This window comes from Drosophila ananassae, chromosome 2R (assembly GCF_017639315.1).
Source record: "Drosophila ananassae strain 14024-0371.13 chromosome 2R, ASM1763931v2, whole genome shotgun sequence".
In the NCBI taxonomy this organism is placed as follows: Eukaryota; Metazoa; Arthropoda; class Insecta; order Diptera; family Drosophilidae; genus Drosophila; species Drosophila ananassae.
In genome coordinates, this window is record NC_057928.1 from 15,189,155 (window position 1) to 15,209,784 (window position 20,630).

At 37.9% G+C, this 20,630-nt stretch overlaps 2 protein-coding genes across 3 annotated transcripts in view; one reads left to right on the plus strand and one right to left on the minus strand.

Annotated features, from left to right (window-relative positions):
• Positions 1 to 20,630, minus strand: part of LOC6493266 (semaphorin-5A) — a 42,078-nt gene that overhangs the window by 12,648 nt on the left and 8,800 nt on the right. The window contains exon 2 of one of the 2 annotated variants that reach the window (XM_014908809.3): positions 10,643 to 10,741. In XM_014908809.3, the coding sequence (XP_014764295.1) occupies positions 10,643 to 10,668 (26 nt within the window). In that variant the 5' untranslated portion in view covers positions 10,669 to 10,741. Of the gene's footprint in view, positions 1 to 112; positions 665 to 10,642; positions 10,742 to 20,630 lie in introns of those variants that run through there. The other variant, XM_001957364.4, reaches the window with a different exon arrangement.
• On the plus strand, positions 6,911 to 7,450 carry LOC6506696. Its single transcript, XM_001957363.4, has one exon. It carries the CDS (start codon positions 7,028 to 7,030, stop codon positions 7,391 to 7,393), a length of 366 nt encoding a protein of 121 aa, XP_001957399.1. The 5' UTR covers positions 6,911 to 7,027; the 3' UTR covers positions 7,394 to 7,450.

Below are 20,630 nucleotides of genomic sequence, written 5' to 3' on the forward strand. Positions count from 1 at the left end.
TAACTATCAGATTCAATGCTTTACATTTCCTTTTAAAAAATATTTCTATATAAATGTAAACAATAAAGAATTCCGAGTTCAGATCAGATGCAGATCAGGCGAAGAAACTCACTTTATTTAGTGTCACGTAGCATGCGAAAAGTAGATTAAAATTTATTCCATTCAGCTTTTGCGAAGAGAGCAGCAGATTGTTTAAGAGTTGGAAGTTGGGAATTGTATAATTTATAAGCGTATGCCTTGATAAGCAAACGAATCGATTTAAGCGCGTGTTTTTTCCTATTTTAGATGATCAATTCAGATCAACGATTATCACTTTCAACATAAATAAAAACACCCACACTAGTTTAGCACAATTTATGTGTGTTTCGATTCTTGGTTATATTTCTTGTATTTTTGTTTTGTACAATTCTTAAGGAAACTTTTCAGATGAAAAACAATGTTTTCTGGCCCGGGTTGGGCTCAAAACATTGACAAAAGACACTGAGATAGACACAGGCCAGGCACACAAAACGTCGACGATTTTAGCGAGACGGGTTTTTACTTCTGGCTTAATTTCCTCCACTACCACGCGTTCGAAGCCAGTCGCGCATGCCCGCGATGTCGAAGTTAACCGCACAGAGAGTCTCAGGGAAGTGAGCTGCCGAGTATTGCTGTAGTGCCAGTGAACCGATATTGCCCAGATAGAGATACTCTCGTACACTCACAGATACTCACACACACACATATAGCATACAGCGAATGGAAATGAAAACAAAAACGTAAAAACGAGGCACTCCACACACAAACAACAAATGGCCGAGCAAAGCGGAGAGGCAAACAGGCCGAAACGCCGACGCGCAGCACTCTCTGCCGCCGACAAACATAACCGGCTTCGGCAACGGCCTCGACTTCGGCTAAGACTCGGCTTGAGTTCGAGTGTGCACTGAGATAAATATTTTTCTTATATTTTTTATTTCAAATATAAAATAAATGCTCAATTTATCTAGATATTAGAATTTAGAATCAAGATACTATAAAAAATATGATTGTGCTTGGCATACAGGTCGTATGAGTAATTTTTAGATTAGCTTTATATTAAGCTTTTCCGGGTTAGCTGAATTTTAGGTTTCTGACTCAGGAAAAATCTAAATGACTGGATTAAAACTCATATAATAAGATTCTAATTAAACTATATATATATTTATATAATTCTAAAAAAAAGAATGGAAACAGAACTATAATTTCTCCAAGTGCTCGCTGTGGGCCTGGAACCTAATGGGCGCGGTTAAAGCAGCAACAGCAGAAGCAGCAACCAGCGTCTGTGGCACAACCAAAAGGGGCAGGGCGCTCATATATCATGCGACAACGACAACGACTCTTCAGAATCTCCGGGATCTTCAGAACCCGGCAGAGGCAGCATGACCGGGAGTGTGGGGCGGGACCTACTTGCTGTGTGCCTTGATTTGGTAGCCTGACAAATTGACATTAGTATTGCCGACGTTGTGGTTTGGTTTGAGAACAGGACACGTGATATTCCATCGGGTCAGTGACTGGACCATCTATAGAGGATTTCAGATCTTGTGCAGAAATTAAAAAGAAATCTGCAGGCGGGCGTCTGAGTAAATGAGCTAAACAGGACTAAAGATAATTAAATCATAATAGACCATGATACCACAGGGTCTTACTTTACTGATGCTCCACAAAACTCCTTGCTCCTTTATGAGGAGGTCCTACTATCTTCTCTTTTGAAAAAGATAACAAGAAACATAAAATGGTTTGCTTATTGTTTGACACGAGATTGTTTTTTATTACAACTCGGTCGTTCTTGGCCAAGGTTTCGCTTTTATTTAAAAAAGTTTTAACTACCTTCGGGATTGTTTAATGCCCTCGGCAGCATCCCTGGCTGGGTTATTGTCAACCTTGACTTCGAGAGTAAGTGTGAAAACACAGCTGGTACCGTACCGAGAACAAACAGAACCATCAAATGGACCGTCAATGCAACAGCGACTGCATCTGCAACTGCAACACGATCTGAGAGGAGTGCATTCAGAGACGATGTTGTTGTTTATGCCACAGCACGAAAAACCGAGGGATATACAAACACGGTAGACCGATTCGATCCGGGAGTTAAGAGTGGGCAGACAACGATCGACATTAGCATAGGCCCAAAACACAGCCAGCCCATGACGATTTACGGCTACCTACATGGGCCATTGTCGGGATTCAGTTTCTTAGCCCGAACCCAAAGGTGTACAGTGGCCAAATATGCTAATTTTGTTGGTATCACAGTCAGACAGTTTTTCCTGAGACCCCCGATAATTTACGGCTTAACTTTCCGTCCGACAATTGTGATGTTAATGTGTCTTCGGCTGGTAATCAGGTAGGTCTATGGGTACTACGTGTACTTCCTTTTCTTCTCAGGTAACAACTAACCGCTACCGTGAGTCAGTTGCCAAAATTTATAAAGGCAAGTATCCTTATCGTGGAAAAATCCTCAACTTCCTTTTCCGGGGCAGTTTATGGTTTTCACCTGTTAACATTGTCAACAGCCCACAAAGGGTTCCATTTAACATCGTTCGGGGCACAATGATAGCAAAGGTTCTTGGGTAGGGTGGATTGACAGTCAGTTGGTTCAGTTGTGTCGTTTGTCAATATTTGCATTTGTTATTTGGGCTCGAACCAAATATAAATTATTAGCCTTTGACAGGCGATAACGAAAGCGAAAGGGACCCAAATTTTGGGGTTATTTTCAGGTGCCCATTAACCCTTTCCGATATTTAAATGAATTGCTCAATTGTTATAGACACTTAGAATCAGAGAAGAAATGGCTTCATTGTATCATATTTATTTTATTGTCTGTGTAATCTAATATGAGCTAAAAGAAAATCGTTGTTTTCAGATTAGAAAGCAAAAATAAATAAACTTTTACAACATAAAATGCTCCACAGGAAGCCCCGACTTTCCAGCACTAAAAATTTAACGCTCGGCCAATAAATTAATAAAAATTAAATATCAAAGTGCAGAAATATAGTTCAGACCGACGCGCGTGGCTGTCCGTCTGGATGGATGGATGTCTGGACCAATCAAGCTCACTGATGATCATCGATTGATGATGCAAATTGAAAAGACCTTAAAATAAAATTGATGCCAATGAAGGGAAGGGAATCGAATCAAAGTGCGAGATGCAAACCGTTCCTGAGTGCATTTCGATTTCGATTTGGCCTCCGATTGGGGGCACAAGGCGAGCCATAAATTGCTGCCTCGTTGGCGAACAATTAAAATGCGTTGGTGTTGCATAGTTAATTTTGTGGTGATTAAAAAGTGGCACGGGGCGAGGCAAGAGGCAGCTGACAGGGTGGTGGGATGGAAAACCAAATTCCAGTATGCTAAACAACTTTCCACGACCGATAGCCATAAAATCAAGTAGAAATCTGTTTATTGGCCTTCAATAAAATGCCATAAAATATTACTGAACAAAACATAAATTCTGACACACTGAAAAGAATTCAATTGCACACTAGCCTCATGAATTTAAATTCAAACACGAATCCATAGACGAAAACTAATCAAAATATGAGCTGTGACCCCAAAATCAGGTTCAAGCTCAAGCCACGCAACATTTCCAAAAATTTATGACAACGCACGAGGCGATAAGAAACGGTCTCGAAACTGCTGCGGCAGCTTTGAAAAACGATTGGATTTAAATTCGAATTAGATTTTTCATTTGGAAATTGTGTAAATATTTCAAATCGTTACAAATAATGTGTCGAAAATAAATAAATAAAGCCAATATGGTAATGCCCAATGGCCAGGTGATCGAATTAACCATCTTAAAAGCTCAGCCATTAATTTGTGATTTTTTGTGTCGTTTAACTTGGAAATTAGGCGAATAAATAACAAATAATTTATGAAAATGGGGGTATTCGGATGGACTTTGTTGAAAAAATAGACCATATTAGTCTAGAGTCTAGACTCTAGAGAGATATATTTAGAGAACATTTTCAATAATTAAATAGGTGTATGGTATACCCTTGAATACTGTTAATAGTCGGAGATTTCCATTTGTAACCTTTTAAACCCATTTACCATTTAAATCTCCATTTATTGCAATAAAACAAATTTATTATAATCTGGTGTTTGTAACGCTTTTGTTTAACTCCGCGTCTGTCCAAGAAAATTAATATGTTTTAACACAATTCCTACTGGACTGGTAGTCGGGGGTCTTGGGGAAGCTATGCAAATGTTTCGCTTTAGCATTTGTTATTTATGAAAACATTCAATTCGACGAATTCCACCTGCTGTGGCTCCTAATGATCTCAGTTAGGAAATTAAATATTCCGATCATGCTGCGAGCCAAAAAGAAAAACATTTCGGACACTTTGGAGCTCGTAACTCCCCCCGAAATGGAAATATTTCGCCTAGATTTATTACCCAAATGATCCATGAATGATTTTTATGAGCATGTGTATGAGTGTTTGTTTTGTGTTACTTTGGCGAATTTATAAATAACATGAAATTTAGAGCGAGCTGTCCGCCATATTTGGCTTCAAATCAATTTACAACTTTTGCTCCGACTTTTGCACACAAAAGTGAACAAAAATGCTTTTGATTACGCTCGGAACGTTCTTTATTTAGACAGATTAATGAGTGGCCTGGTCGAGCTGTCTGGTGTCATTTCATGCCTCTCAGTTGTCAAATTAAGGCCTATGTGCAATATGTGTTTATTATACTTATGTTTATCTCTATAAAACTGCAAATGTCGCGTCATCTTAATGGTCTCACTTCCCCCTACTTCTCAGCCTGTCAGAGTTACAATGGAAATTAGCTTTGGTGTCTTTGGTTCTTTAAGTGCGAATCGTTTCTAAACGATCTCAAGTGCTGAATGAGGCAATCGTCTATGAAACAGCGCAGAACATCCAAGACATTTGTCTCTGATTCTGAAGTGATGCTCCATATAGAGTAAGACACTTTATATCAATTATATTCTTCCATTCTTGGCTTGTAGGTGTTTGAGCAAACTTGAACCGGACTTTGATTTAAATAAAATATTATAACTAGCTTTATTTTAAAACTTAAGCCTTCTAACAACAAATGAATTGCTCCTAACAATCTAATTGAATAATAGCTGCATTTATACTACGATTTCCGCTAATAGTTTTAAGTAAATTAGCCATTTCCTCCGGGTAACCAGTGACAGCTCTGACACTGCAACCAAATTTGTCAAGTTCATTAATTAAATAGACTCTTTAGACCCCAGTTTTTAGGTTCAAAGGAAAGTAAGTTTTATCCAGTTTATGCATTTTCTACGGAGAGCTGCTTATTTTATGGGACTAGCCCAACAGCTCCCACTTGCTGGGGACATTTCGTTCGGTTTCTGGTTAATAGATTTGTGCCAGTTTTTGGCATTTGCCAGACCAACCGGTTGAACAGTAGCTCGACTTTTACATGGGTCTCTTACATTTCTTCTTTATGGCTTGTTGTAAACCCCCAAGGAAATGAACAACAACTTTTACACAAAAAAAAAAAACAAGAGAAAGAGAAGGTAAGTTCTGTAACATTGTACAGTCTTTGCCCTTTTTTTTATAGAAAAAAGAAGAAAAGGCCACACGCGTTGAAGTTTTGGGGTCTTGGTTTTTCCACTTACAAGTTAACAATGAAATTAGAGAAATTTTTCTCAAGTGCCATACAAATGTGTTAAGGTAAATAGAAAACTTTCAAAAAGTAAAAGTTTAGATATTTTAAAATTTTTACTAATTTCTGCTTGCTCGAATTAGAATCATGTAGTACCCTATACAGTGCCTCATATAGTATCTTACCAGAAGCCAGCAAAGTTTATAAAAGGCCAAAAAAATTTACATAATTTTGTGTTCGTCCAATCCATTTGGCACACCCTACGAATCCGTTTGAATGTCTTCATTTCGGTATAATTTTCACTGCTCTTTTCTGGTGGCCTGCTGTGGGTGTCACACTCCAAAAAAAAATACAAGTATTTATGAGGGACAGTGAAAGCCATAGAAATATAAATCGCTGTGAGATCATATAAATCAACCTGAATGTCCCATACACACCCTTTTTCGTTGTTGTTTCCGCTTGATGTAGTTGTTTTTCATTTTTTGGTGGTGGTGTGGCTATTGTTGGGCTGCCCAAAAGGATTAAATGCTCATAAATGGTACCCAATACGCGTGTGGTCTCGGTCATATGAAATCGGAGAGCAGGAGAACTTGTTTCAAAAAGCAAGTTCAAACCCCACATACATAATTCCATTGAAACTGGGAGAGTTCAAGGAACACATGAGGTCTGCCTGACTTTTAACTTGAGGGTTTCCTCAAAGGTATATAGAATTTCAAATACTTGATATTAGCAAACATTTTAAATTTTAATAAATTGTTCAAGACTTCTCCCCTCTGATCTCAACCAATTCCAACTAACTCACAATACCGATAGAAAACCAGCACAAATTCGAAATAAACTCGAGGAATTTGTATTACCATTTAGCACAGCGACAGAGTCAACAACAAAAGGCCATTAAATATAATTTGAATAAATCAAAGGGGGTGCGAGAAAAAAATTAATGTTTAGCCACTGCAAATGCCCAGTCGTGAATAAGGCAAAAACAATTCAGCTAATAGAATATTTTATTTGCACGAACACACGATCGGAATCCAATAGATGCGACTATGGACTGTGGTGGTGTCTCCACCCGGAGATGTGGATAACTTATTGATGTGATTAGCATTGGCATTGTGAGCCGGACAGAGGGATCTCGTCTGTGGTCTTTGTCTTGGCCGGATGAAATCATAATAGTGTCTTCGGTCAATATCAGAGGTGTGAAGAGACGCATTACAAATGAGGGAGGGGTTCTAGCAAATTATGGATCGCATTTATGGATTTTCAAGATACCTTGCCCATAAAATATTATGATTTTTTTTATTATCATTTCAATGATATTCTGTACTATAGCTTGACACTTTGTGTCACATATAGTTTCAAAATAAATATAAAAACCTATCCCGGCATAAACCAAATTTGTTCAGATACTGCAAAAATAATGGCCCTGGAAGATGCTTTTCCCAACATACCCGAGGAGGTGATGGACTACTTGCTGGAACAGAAGGTGCGCGAGCGCGAACTATCATTGGAGAAGGAGCTTCTTAAGGAGCGCCTGTGCAAGATGGAGGAGCAACTAAAGCTTCTGGAGGGCCGTGACGATAATCTAACGTGCACGATAGCCACCGGGAATGTCTATCAGTTGACCACCGTGCGACAGGTGCGGGATGCACTCTCCGCCAATGTCTCGCTCACCATGGAAGTGTTCCTGAAGGCTCACCGCAAACTGTTGCGGTTGCAGCGTCAAATGCAGCAAGATCACGAGGTGGTGTGCGACAACCTCAACAGGATCGATGGGTCCAACTGAAATCTTCCTTCCATTCGTTTGGGTTTAATAAAATTGAGTACGTGATAAGGTTTTAAACTCTTTAGTGTATTTCAGCCTTATTTTTTATCTTCTAATTGAATACATAACTTTTTCGTGTAAATATGTATAATGCATGCAACTGAATCACGTAACTTTTCCCATGGGGGCCCGACAGTTTAGCCAGTCACTGATCGAGTTGATAGCGCTGACGACAGTAACCCGAGACAATGGGGAGTCAAATGGCAGTCCTCAACTTGAGCGACAACATGGATCATTAAAGGCATTAGTGTCAGGCAGAAGTCACCGGAGCCGGAGCCGCAGCCGAAGCCGAAGCCAAGCAACCGAATAAAATTTCAAATGAATTTCCCTACTAGTCGAATTTCCCATTTGGATGGAGTGGGGATGGAGAGGATGAGGTATCAGTGGGACGAGAGGGGCCACAAGGTGAAGCAGAGGCGTAGCCGAGTCACCTTGCCATAATTAAATGTGTAATATTTGTCTACGCTTTCGACACTTTCCTCTTCCACGAACTCTTCTGAGCCCTCTTTTCTTCTTCTTGGTTCTCCGCCTCCTTGGCCGCCTCCTCACAAGCTCGCGTGGTTGTTGTTGTCGCTTTTTATGTTTAACAAGCCGTTTATTTTAAGGTGGACCAGTTTACAATAAAATATATATTCTTGAAAAGTACATCATTTGAAAAGTATGGAAATATTACAAATTATTTTTCAGATTTACTTTAAAATTCTAAATTTTAAAATATATAAACATGTAGCAACCAATCTTGATAAATTTTCATTGAAACATTCTATCAATAACAATTCGCCAATGGAAACAAAAATGGCGTGATTTGTCAACATTGCGTATAAGTGATAAGTAATCTGAAATATACATACGCATTAAATGGCAAGCTTCGGCAACACTGCGTATAAGTAATGCAACATATTTAATATCTTGTAAAAAATGGAAAAACAGTTTAATTTTAGTGTTAAAAACTATCTTCCACTTCTACTATTTTATTTCCATAATTCTTAAAAATGTTTTGAAAAATTGCGAATAATTTTTTGCGAAACTCCCAACATGTCGTATGAGTAATGAGTAGAAATTGCAAACATAATCAATAGCTTGGTCTACCTTAATTATTTGCACATAAAAAAAATGGATAAGGTTGTCCCTTGAATTTTGGGGCGATACACACACACACATGAAAAAAAGGCGTAAATTGGAAAAATCATGGGCATTTCATCAGTTTTAAAAACTCTATTTCTTTTCTTGGGGCAGCTTTATATAGCCGTAAGCTGGAACTGGATCCGCTTGAGTCGTCTCAAAAGCGAAAAGTGCGTCGGCTTTGATTTGGCTCCATCGCACCTCTCCCCACCCACCTTGTATGCCCCCTATGCCACAAAACATCATAAAACCGTTGTTGGAGCCATTGTTGTTTGTGTTTTGTTCGACTTTCTTTTGTGTTTGTGTTGTTATTTCTTGTTCATTGTTTGGCTGTATGGTTGCATTTGGCTTTGCACCACGCTTCGTTGATGTAGTTGCTGGTGTTGTTGTTGCCACAGCTTATTGTCGCTGTGTTGGCACGTGCGTCGTCAGAGTGCCCATGTGGAAATTTACTAAGCTTCCAGGTTGTGTTGTTACCAAAGTGTTAAAAGGGCTATTAAATCTTAAAGGGAACTTAGAGTTAACTTATGGCGTTTTTGGAAGTAAGAAATTAATCAGGGGATATTTTTAATACTATTTCTAAAAACGTCACTTAAATAACTATATTTATAGCTTATTAACAATATAATTATTAAAATAATTCCCATAATAGTTTCTCCCCCAATCTATCATCTCATATTCACCATTGGGCATGGATCGGCTCAGAAACCCCAGCTCAGATTGTTTTGTTGGGGAGGCTTTTTAATCTTTTGAACATATTTCACTCTCTTATTTAATAATCCATCAATTTGAGTTACGAAAAATGAAGTAATTTCGGTGGGACTGTTGATTTGTTTGGCATTTACGGCTGCGAGGCGAGGCGACCCCTTCCTAGTTCCGAGACTCGTGCTCAATGTTGTTAACAAGTCTGATTAATGTCCCCGATTAGCATAAGTAAACATTAAGCAAATTATGTATGGAGTACGGTTTCGGCAGCCCGATTTCGTGATTCAATATTAGATCTCTTGATTTTCTATCAATTATTTTACTAGTGTTTTTTCTTGATTTTTTTTTTTTTGGTCTAATCAGTAAACAGCCCAGGAACCGTAAAAACCAGCCTCAAAGTCAAATTAGTGCTGGAAAAACTCCACCAACAACAAATGGCTGCAAACAACCTTTAACGTTAATTAAAAGTGTACACAAAATTTGCATTCACGACGAAATTGTTTATAGAAAAACATATGTGTATGGGGTACAGTAACGATTAAATCAATTGGGCTTAAAAATAGTTTTGAGAAATGAGGCTTAGAAAAGAGTGTTTTCTAAGAGTATACGTTTAAAGCTTTTCACAGAGAAATAGATTAACTTTTTAATGGTTTAAAGTCTCATTTTGTATCATAACCAAGTTCTACTGTACAGTCGAAATAAAAAATGAGCTAGGCTGGCCACAAGCTCGCCTTTTTGATTGAGTTTGTCGGCGAATTTATGCGCTGACCACTGCTGGCGGCGTTTTGGCGTGTTGAGGCTGTGGCTGAAAACGCCGTCCCGACTGTCAGCCATGATAAATGCCGCTGAAAATCGGAATTCTGTTTTGGCCGCATAAATAATTCGGATGTAATTGGAAAAAGCCGGTGTAATTATTTTGACATTCGTGGTAGCTTGCAGGTGAATATTTCGCAGCTCAAGTCCAGAACAGAAAACCAAAGATTTTTTTTCAATTAACATTTTTTCGCATTTCCCATGATGACTTTAACCTTTCAGCTTTTAATTGCCATGGCAATTATTGAAAAGCTTTTAAGCGTGCTGATAAGATGTAATTAATTCAGTAATTTTCATTCTAATTTGCATTCCTAGATGGATATAGTGTCGTAAACTGACATTGAAGTGCTTCAATTCATTATTGAATAAATTAATTCAGAAAATATCATATTATGAGTCTGTGATGATAAGTTTTTTGGTAATCTTCATGCTCTACACCTCGAATTATAAAGTGTTAATATTTCATATGAGATTTCACTTATAAGGAAGTTGAATTCCCACTCGCAGATCTCACAAGTCAAGTTCAATGGCAACTGGTAGTTCATAGACATTAGTTATGCTGTCACTCACCTTTCTCTACCGATCCATTCATTCATTAGTAAAATTTAAATTGCTCTGAAGTTTCGGTTTGTTGGTAACGTGGAATTCCCCTGCAAAAATTTTTGGTGGCTGTAACGAAATGGAACCAAAATAAAATGTAAAAACGTTTTGATTAATGGCATTTACCAACTGGTGAGCAACATTTACGATAATGATTGTTCGACCGATTGCGGCCCGAGAATATCTAAATAGGTGGACTGCTTTATTGGCTCTGGCATTAATCAAGTCTATTACGAAATCCAAAAACAAAAAGAAAAGGCCTTATATGCTGGAAATTTGGACGTTCCCTGAGCCATCCCTCAAAAAACAGCAGTAAACCACGATCGAAAGCCAAGGCGGCACGTTCTGTTCGTGCGACACTTGCCGAGCGCCCCCATATATTCGATGGAGCTTATATTTATGCCCATTATATTATAGGCACGATCCCACTCACATTATAATGTGATTGCCATGATACCGCAGAGGTGGCATTTTGATATGCGATGTGCTGCCAACGCCAAAGACGCCCCCATCTTCGGCCTGGCCTAATCTTTTTTGGCTTTTTGGCCAGCCTTTGTCTTAACTCTTAAAATCCACAAGCTTTCGTACTGCTCTCCGGTGGCGTTTTTCGTGCTAAGCGTGCGTCTTAGCTCATTAATAAAAGTACTGCGATGCTATCCTATCCCCACTGATATATATTTATATCCATGCACCGAGACACTCACATACAAGCTATATAGTTTATTATCGATTTGGCAACCGCTGCCGCACCGTGGGGCCAATGAACTGGAAAAGCTCTAGGAATTGTTTGCAGTTCGTAATCTGATCGCAAATGCCTAAACAAATTCCTTCAATGAAAACGAAAGTGAGTAAGCGGGCTAGGTTGGCTGATCAGGTTACAGAATATAAGTAATTACAACCAGACAATGACTTTTGAATTATTCCACAAAAATCCCACGCCCTACTCCTCAGTTTCTTATTCGGATTTTAGCCAAACATTTAAAACAAATTATAAATCATGGGCTCACATATGGTTAACCTTAATTTATAGTGCTGAAATATGACACCCATAAATCATAACCTTTCATTATTAATTATTCGTTGTTTCTTGGAGCTCGGAAAAGTACAAGTCAACAGCTCTATTGACTCTCAAATTTCTCCCCATTTCCATTAGCCATGGATCCCACTGTGCCGCCCGCACAACTCCGTCAAAAAAAAAAAAAAATCTCCAGCCTCTGGCTGCTGCGTTGGTGTTGCAGTTGCAGTTTCGATTCGGGCTCAGAGTTAGAGATGGAGCCAAAAGTTGGAGGTGCAGTTGCAGTTTCGGTGTTGGCCAGGTTGGCCATTTTAAACGGATTTATGCGGCGAGCGCCGCCGGTTTTCAGTTTTTGGTTTTCGTGGCTTTTTGCCGCCGTACAAATTTCCTAAAGGGTTTCGTTTTTGTTTCTGGTTGCACTTCAGCGTTGCGTGGGCCAGGCCATTGAGCCTCCTTTTTTTCCGATTTCGATGTGAGCCCGCTGCCGCTGTTGTGGCCATAAATTTGTTGTTTTGAGGTTTTTTTCCCGTTGCTGTGGCTGAGGCTTTGGCTTTGGCTGCTTGGTGGCTGCTGTGAAAGTTGCGTAAATCAGCGTGAAGTAGAAGAAAAGTTCAATAGTATCGAAAATAATTGTAGAAAGTTTTTATTTTTTATCTCCGCAACACCCCCGCTCTCCCACCCAGCCAAGCCGATGTTTATGCAACCAACATATACAAAGATACGCTCGGAGGCGTGTTCGAATCTCAGCGCTTGAACCTTAATTGACTTTCGTTTGTCTTGCCATATTTTCTTAGGGTCCACATCGCACCATGGGGGCTTAAACCTTTTGTTCTTCTAATAAATATATTTTGCAACAGAACTCTTAGCCTTATTTTGTTTTACTTCCACTGATATGCTAATAACTAAATTCTTTTCGAAAGCAATTAGTTTTGATGCATATCGGATCAAGAGTTTTTACATAGAACTAGTCTGGGTCTGAGGCCAGATCAGGAATCTAGACCTAGGCGCCATGTCAACCGGGAATCGTTTAACATGCATATATGGTTATGTAATTAGCATCAGGTTTATATATTCTAAAGTCGGTTCGAGTTAATGGCGCGCAGACAGATATGATAATTTTCGTTGTTGTCTCAATCAACTTTTCTAACCTTTGACAAGGTTCAACCGAATTGAAATGAATCTCAAATATCCAACATTAGATATCTGAAAAACTGTAATTTGATACCCTCAAGGAAACCTTAATTAATTTATAAATATTTCAATAAATACCTTTTCTTCACCCATGTTTACTTTTTTATTTTTCTTAGCCATAATTGCATTATTTAAGCAAAATTCCATTGGGATTTCTCCAATTTTTTTGGCACACCAGAATACTTGATTACGGGTTTTGGCAAGATAAACTCATTTATAAAACCCGACTCTGATTCGACCACATTAAGCTGTCCATTAGCGTAATACATCAGCCGTCATCAGACTGTAATTTCGATCAGAAATTAATGTAGGACAGAAAGTCCCACAGCAGTTGAGTTATTTTTTATATACATACTCGTACATATAGTCCCCTGAGATAGCCGACACCTTTTATCGGAGTTTCAGGAACTGAAAGCTGCCAGCCACCATCGGGCATACGTGTAAGATGTCCAGGTATTAAGCGTGTAAGCTTCAGTTACCGATCCAGTCCCCACATATCCCAGATCCCAGGCCCAATTCCGACCACATCCGTGGCCAGCCAAGTGTCGCAGTTGACCCACATTCCAGAGGAAAAACGAGCCAGCCACCAAAAACTACTACTACTACTACTGCCCAAATGAAATGTTAATAAAATGAAATCAAAATAAATTACACAAAAAATGGCAAAAAGAAAATCTCAGCCGCAGCCGCAGCCTCACCTCAGCTGACTGACTGACAGATACGATGCCAAAAAAAGGAAACCAGTCGACAACTTTATGATGGGAACCGACCAGGCCAAAACCAACCCAAGGCAAAAATCGTCAGCTAACCAACAACAACATGAGCAGCAGCAACAAAAACAAAGACAATTTTGAAAATCGAAAACTGCGTTGACGTCCGGTACAGGAGCAATTAGGCGGCAGTCTTATCACATCATTCAGTTTCGAAAATAAATCTCAGCTCCCAACTACCGTAAGTAAATTTCCAACCAAATTTTAACGCAATTACGAAGACGTGATGCTCTGCTTAGTGACTTATTGTTAATTATTGTTATAATATTTTTTAGCTCCTTAAAATCCTTCCATCCACCCTGACACATGTCCGCCCTCGGAAAGTATTCCTCCTGTTTAATCTTTACTCACAAAACATCTTAGGAATGGCATAACAATTAATACGAAAAAAGTTTAAAAAAAATGTATCTGAGAACGATAAAAGTAACGTAAAATAAAATGGCTTTAACCGAAATGGCACAGAAAAACAAAAGAAAACAAAGGCTTTGCAGTGCCTTTGAACGACCTTCGCCATAATTTTGTTTTCTGTTCGGTTACCTTTAAAAGTATTTCACTGTTTTTGCTGTTTATTTTTTTTTCCTTAACACACAAGTTGCTTATGTACATGCATATGTATATAATACTATATGGATATATAAATTTGTTGCGGATGCATAAAACATGTTACCGATCGCTGTGGAGTTGCCTTTGCCTCCAGGTAACCTTAACCCTATATGAAACTTATTGGAAGAAATGTATAAATTTGGCAGGAATTATTTTAAGCTTGATGTTCTTTTTACAAAGTAAATCTAATACTTAAAAAATGAATGTGCATAGTACATAAGTACTATGATTCAATACCATACCAACTAGTAGATATTTAGGATTATAATTAAGTTCAAAGAAATATGTATATCGCTTATAAAACACATAACTTTTCACACAAAACTTTCTAATGTCTATTTTTATAAAATATATATTAATCTACTATATAGAAATCATTGGAAATCAATGGGTTAAACCAACTCAAGTCCCATAAACTCAGTTTCTTCTCCGGTGCGTGTTCATCCGCTCGGCCAAGTTTTCATCGTACCGGCCAAGTTGGCAACATGTAGCCAAGAAGCTTGGCAACAACGCTTTGAATGTTGCCAACTCTATACGGTGGCGTGATCTCCCTCAACCCCCAAATATTTACCTGCTTGTATGTGTTTGTGAAGCATTTGAAGGTCGAACAATGTTTGCCAACAACACAGAAAAAAAATTTAGCCTCTGCAAAATTTATAAATATTTTTCTAAACTTTTTTTAATCAGTTTATTAAGACTTGCTTTCATCCATTATGTTATATACTATATTAAAACAATATATCTTGAGAAGTTAAACTATTTTCTCTGTGTAAAATCTGTGGGGAGTGGGGGTGCTTTGGGCCTTCACCAGAAAGCCCGCCAAAAAAATAGAGAGAACCTGAGAAACGTAGCTTTCAGTTCGATTTTCAGTTGCACCTAATGAATCTTGAGATTTATGGCTTTATGGTGAGATATATATATTTTCCGTTTTGGTGTTTGGTTGTTTTTATATCTAATCCAAGTTTGGGATCTTTCAATCTGATGATTTATGCTGGTGGAAGCGCTGCGAGCATATTGGAAATTGCTTTGATTGATGTTGCCAACATTTTGCGGCACAACCTCTCCAGGAGAAAAGCGTTTCGCGAAGAAATTGCCTGATTTCGGCAATTATCTTGATGGAAAAAGTGTGAAATTTCGTGCTTAAGGACAATTTGAATAAATGGATTTCAACAAATTTTATGCATAGATTTTAAAATAGATTTTCGATTAAGGATTCCGCTTAAGAATCGGATGGTTGTCTATAATTATTCGCTGCTCAACATTGCAGCTCCAAGAATTTTTTTAATAAATACAACAATCGACAAATATTCAAACGAAATTTTAGCAGCACATTGAATTAGGGAAGCTAGGTGCGCTGATAACAGAATGGTAATTTATATTCAGATCCGATATGATTTGCCTGAGATATGCACCACAGAAGGAGCAAAAGTGGAAAAATTGCGATTATCCCCAATTTCATAGGGGTACCCCTTGGAAAAATTGAAAAAATTTTAAAATGATATTTAAGCTATACCTTGAATGAGAAAAGCTGCTTCTAGGTTTTTAGATTACAGAATGGTACTATATTTTCTGATCGGATACAAATTGCCTGAGATATGCACCTCCGAAGAAGCAAAAGTGGAAAAATAGCGATTATCCCCAAATTCATAGGGGTACCCCTTGGAAAAATTGAAAAAATTTTAAAATGATATTTAAGCTATATATTGAATGAGGAAAGCTGCTTCTATGTATTCAGGTTACAGAATGGTAATTTATATTCAGATCCGATATGATTTGCCTGAGATATGCACCTCAGAAGGAGCAAAAGTGGAAAAATAGCGATTATCCCCAATTTCATAGGGGTACCCCTTGGAAAAATTGAAAAAAATTTTAAAATGACATTTAAGCTATACTTTGAATGAGGAAAGCTGCTTCTATGTATTCAGGTTACAGAATGGTAATTTATATTCAGATCCGATATGATTTGCCTGAGATATGCACCTCAGAAGGAGCAAAAGTGGAAAAATTGCGATTATCCCCAATTTCATAGGGGTACCCCTTGGAAAAATTGAAAAAATTTTAAAATGATATTTAAGCTATACTTTGAATGAGGAAAGCTGCTTCTAGGTTTTCAGATTACAAAATGGTACTTTATTTTCTGATCGGATACAATTTGCCTGAGATATGCACCTCAGAAGGAGCAAAAGTGGAAAAATTGCGATTATCCCCAATTTCATAGGGGTACCCCTTGGAAAAATTGAAAAAATTTTAAAATGATATTTAAGCTATACTTTGAATGAGGAAAGCTGCTTCTAGGTTTTCAGATTACAAAATGGTACTTTATTTTCTGATCGGATACAATTTGCCTGAGATATGCACCTCAGAAGGAGCAAAAGTGGAAAAATTGCGATTATCCCCAATTTCATAGGGGTACCCCTTGGAAAAATTGAAAAAATTTTAAAATGATATTTAAGCTATACTTTGAATGAGGAAAGCTGCTTCTAGGTTTTCAGATTTCAAAATGGTACTTTATTTTCTGATCGGATACAATTTGCCTGAGATATGCACCTCAGAAGGAGCAAAAGTGGAAAAATAGCGATTATCCCCAAATTCATAGGGGTACCCCTTGGAAAAATTGAAATAATTTTAAAATGATATTTAAGCTATACTTTGAATGAGGAAAGCTGCTTCTAGGTTTTCAGATTACAAAATGGTACTTTATTTTCTGATCGGATACAATTTGCCTGAGATATGCACCTCAGAAGGAGCAAAAGTGGAAAAATTGCGATTATCCCCAATTTCATAGGGGTACCCCTTGGAAAAATTGAAAAAATTTTAAAATGATATTTAAGCTATACTTTGAATGAGGAAATCTGCTACTAAGTTCTGAGAGTACAGAATGGTACTTTATTTTTAGATCCGATACGATTTGCCTGAGATATGCACCTTAGAAGGAGCATAAATGGGTAAATAGCTAAATCCCCCATTATCAGGAGGATAGATATAACCTTTGGGTGTCAAATGCTCTTTTCCATGAAAAAATTTTAAAGGGATTTATTCTGAAAATTGTTTTTATGATCTGTAGAACCAGTAATTTATTTTTTGAATTTTAAGAATCTTTAATTAAATTAATTATATTTTTCTCGAGTAATCATATGCCGAACCAGAATATTTCTGCAATAACTTGTTTGTGTCGAGTGGCAAGTGATATGCGTGTGATTGGAATCCGTCGAAATGCGAGCTGACACCGCCTTTGCACTTGGCTGCCACAAAAAGTTTCTCGAGTGCCTGGTCCCTCTCGCCGCTCTATCAATTGCCCCCCTCCGATCCACAATTGAGATAGCCGCTGCAACTCAGCTTGGAAGGCGTATCGGGTTTCCACTTCGCCTTCGCTTTCAGCTGCAATCATTTTCAGCTCAAATCCAGTGTATCTCGAGCTTGTCAAATTGTATCTCAACTCGGCCGGCTGATAAAACGTTAAACCAAGTGACAACCGCTGGCCAGAAAAAGATGAGAGGCAACGGCGCCCCAGGGTCGTTCACTTGTCTAGCGCTTTTTTTGGTAATCCAAAATAAGTTTCAAAATCCGGGCGGTTAGCCCTTCATTTGCCATTTAAGGTAAATGGTTCCCCCGCCTCAATTTTTTTTTAGTTTTTTGGCTGCTTGAGGGTCAGAGCTGCCGCTTCCCATGTAAATTATGTCAATTACTTGGCTTGGTGAGTCTTTTAGCTTTTGCATTACTTCAGTTAAGATGACCTTAGTTATCACCTCAACACGCTCGAAAAAGTGTTGAAGCTAAGTATTGCCTTGTGTTTTAAGTTTAGTTTTTTTTTTCGACCTCTTAAGTCTTTGGGTGCTCAGTTTGTAAATTCTAAAAAACCGACACAAAAAGTTACAAAAGACCAATTTTGCTGAGATTGTCATTTAGTCGGAAGAGGGTCACCAGAAAAACTTACGAAAGTATCTAAAATAAGAACTTTTCCTGTATTCTTGCCTGAGATTAAAATCAAATAATCATATATTATCCCACAGGAAACATAATATCCATTCTTTGGATTAATAGAGACTTCAAAACGGATGCTGGTTCTGGTGGCCAACATATGCGATGGATTTTGTGTCGAGACGTAGTGTCTCCGGTTAAAAAAAACTCTTTTGTGGTGTGAAAACAAAGCTGATGCATTCATTAAATAGCAAAAGTTGCACATAGATACGAAAAATACAAGATGATGTGTATTATTGGAGCAGGAAGTGCCTGCAGCATGTATGGAAACATTTTAGTTCATCTACTCAGTGGCCGAGTTCTTTTATTTTTGTTGCAGCAAATGTGAGGCATGCTGCCAGATGATTTAGTAGGCGTTGCAAACATACGCCATATGCGTACAGCATGCGGCAAGCAGCAGCCACTTAAACTTCTCTCATGCCACACAAAAAATACAAAAACAGAAATCAACAGCAGAAGAACAGTGCGATTTTCCTCACTTCCCTCTGAAAATAAAAAAACTTTTAGCATCTGCACACGAAAAAATAATAATAACCAGATCTGCAAACAAACACAAACTAAAATTTAAAGGCCTAGAAGGGATAACATATTTTTGTATTTGTATTAAATAGTTAACTTTAATTTAAAAATAGTAAAACCTTTTTTTGAGTGCACTTCCTTGGCAAATAAAATCCCTTGCCCACCGTTAAGGCTCATTGGAGGCAACGCATGCGCAAATTGCTCGCCGACCGCTCTGGCAATAAATTCATAAAAATCATTAAGCAGAATTTAAGCATACACAAGATGCAAACTCCTTCACACATATAAACGGGGATTGGGGATTGGGATTGAAATCGGCATCGGCATCGGCATTGGATTCGGAGCTGGGATGGGCCCAGAAGAACTTTCTGTAATATTAACGCCGCAGCATCCGAGATGTCGCATTAATTTCAAGCTTAAGCAATGCACTGGGGAGACATCTCCTATACCCTCGTATAAATGGTATCTTAAGCACTTGGCAAGCTCGTAAATTTTGATTCAAACCCAGTAAAGTGATCAACTGACCAGAAAAAACAAGCTGACTCAGTATAAAGATATTAGATTAACACGTAAAGTATTCTAGAGTAGGGATCTTCATTATCAACCGAGTTAATATTTCAATGAGATATCAGTATCAAGTCATGGAGGTTATTGGGATTAGTTGTGGGATTTTGGACGTAAATCCCCAAGTATTTCCAAAGGAACTGTATAAAAAATTGGCATTCTACTCATGAGTAGAATTGGAAGAGGAACCAGAGCTCCAGAAGACTCAAGGAAAGACAACAAATGGCACCACAAAACAGAAATGAAATGAAAACAAAAATTATTTTAATTTTATGCTACGTTTCTGTGCTTTTTTTAAATGTTTTATTTTTTGGCGTGTTGATAAATTTTTTTTTAAGCCCAGCTTGGCAAGGCGTCAAGCGAATTGTTTGTTTATTCGAGTTGACAGACCAAACAAACCGAGGAAAAAATTTGAGATGAGCTCCAAAGGGAGTGGCAAATACCCTGAACCCGATGCAGAAAGAGATACCGACGTCGCGTCTGGGCCTTCGCGAGATATAAGTTATAGAGATAAAAAATGTGCATATGAGATATTTATTCGCGTTTCGCATTGTGAATTAACATTCAGACATCTTCAAATTAATGTTGACACTTGTCTCCACCCCAAAAACCACTCTTCTTCCACTAAACCAAATGAGAAAAAATCGAAAACAAAATTGAAGGCAACATCAAGGTTAAGTTCTGTGTCCTTCCCAACGCTCTGCAAAATTTATTTATTTTTTTAATTTTTGCTCCTATCTTTTTCAATGATCTTTTTTTTATTTTACCCCTTTTTTTCTGACCCCTTTGTATACATACAGAAGCTTCAGAAGCTTCTCTGTCGAACAAAAAACAAAAGAATCGACATTCGACAACATTGAGTTTTGATAAATCTTTCCAGCTGCAACTCCATTCAAAATTATTTATGTAGACTTGTCGGCGATTCAATTTGTATTTTGTTTGTAAAAAATGTTATTTTAAGTACTTCTTTGAATGGGAAACAAACAAATAATATGATATATGTAATTAAAGAGAATATTTGAAGACTTACTAATCATTCAAATGTGTTATGTGTTCTAATGGCAATGAAATAAAACAGCTCTTAGAATATAACACATTTTAATTTATATTTAATGGAAAATTACCGATTTAAGACATAAATTTTATTAAAGTATTTTATATGACTTTAAAGATACATTTTCGATATCGATCTGCCACTTGAACAGCCTTACAACTGTTTTCCTCTTGAACTCCGTCGTCGCCGCATGTTCAAAGTCTAATGTAAATCCTCTCAAGTCAAGTACCTCCAACTCCCAGGCACCCCACCCACCCCATACAC

Bases quoted from the DNA above. Each gene is read 5' to 3' on its own strand.
- LOC6506696 (XM_001957363.4), top strand. From the start codon at position 7,028: ATGGCCCTGGAAGATGCTTTTCCCAACATACCCGAGGAGGTGATGGAC.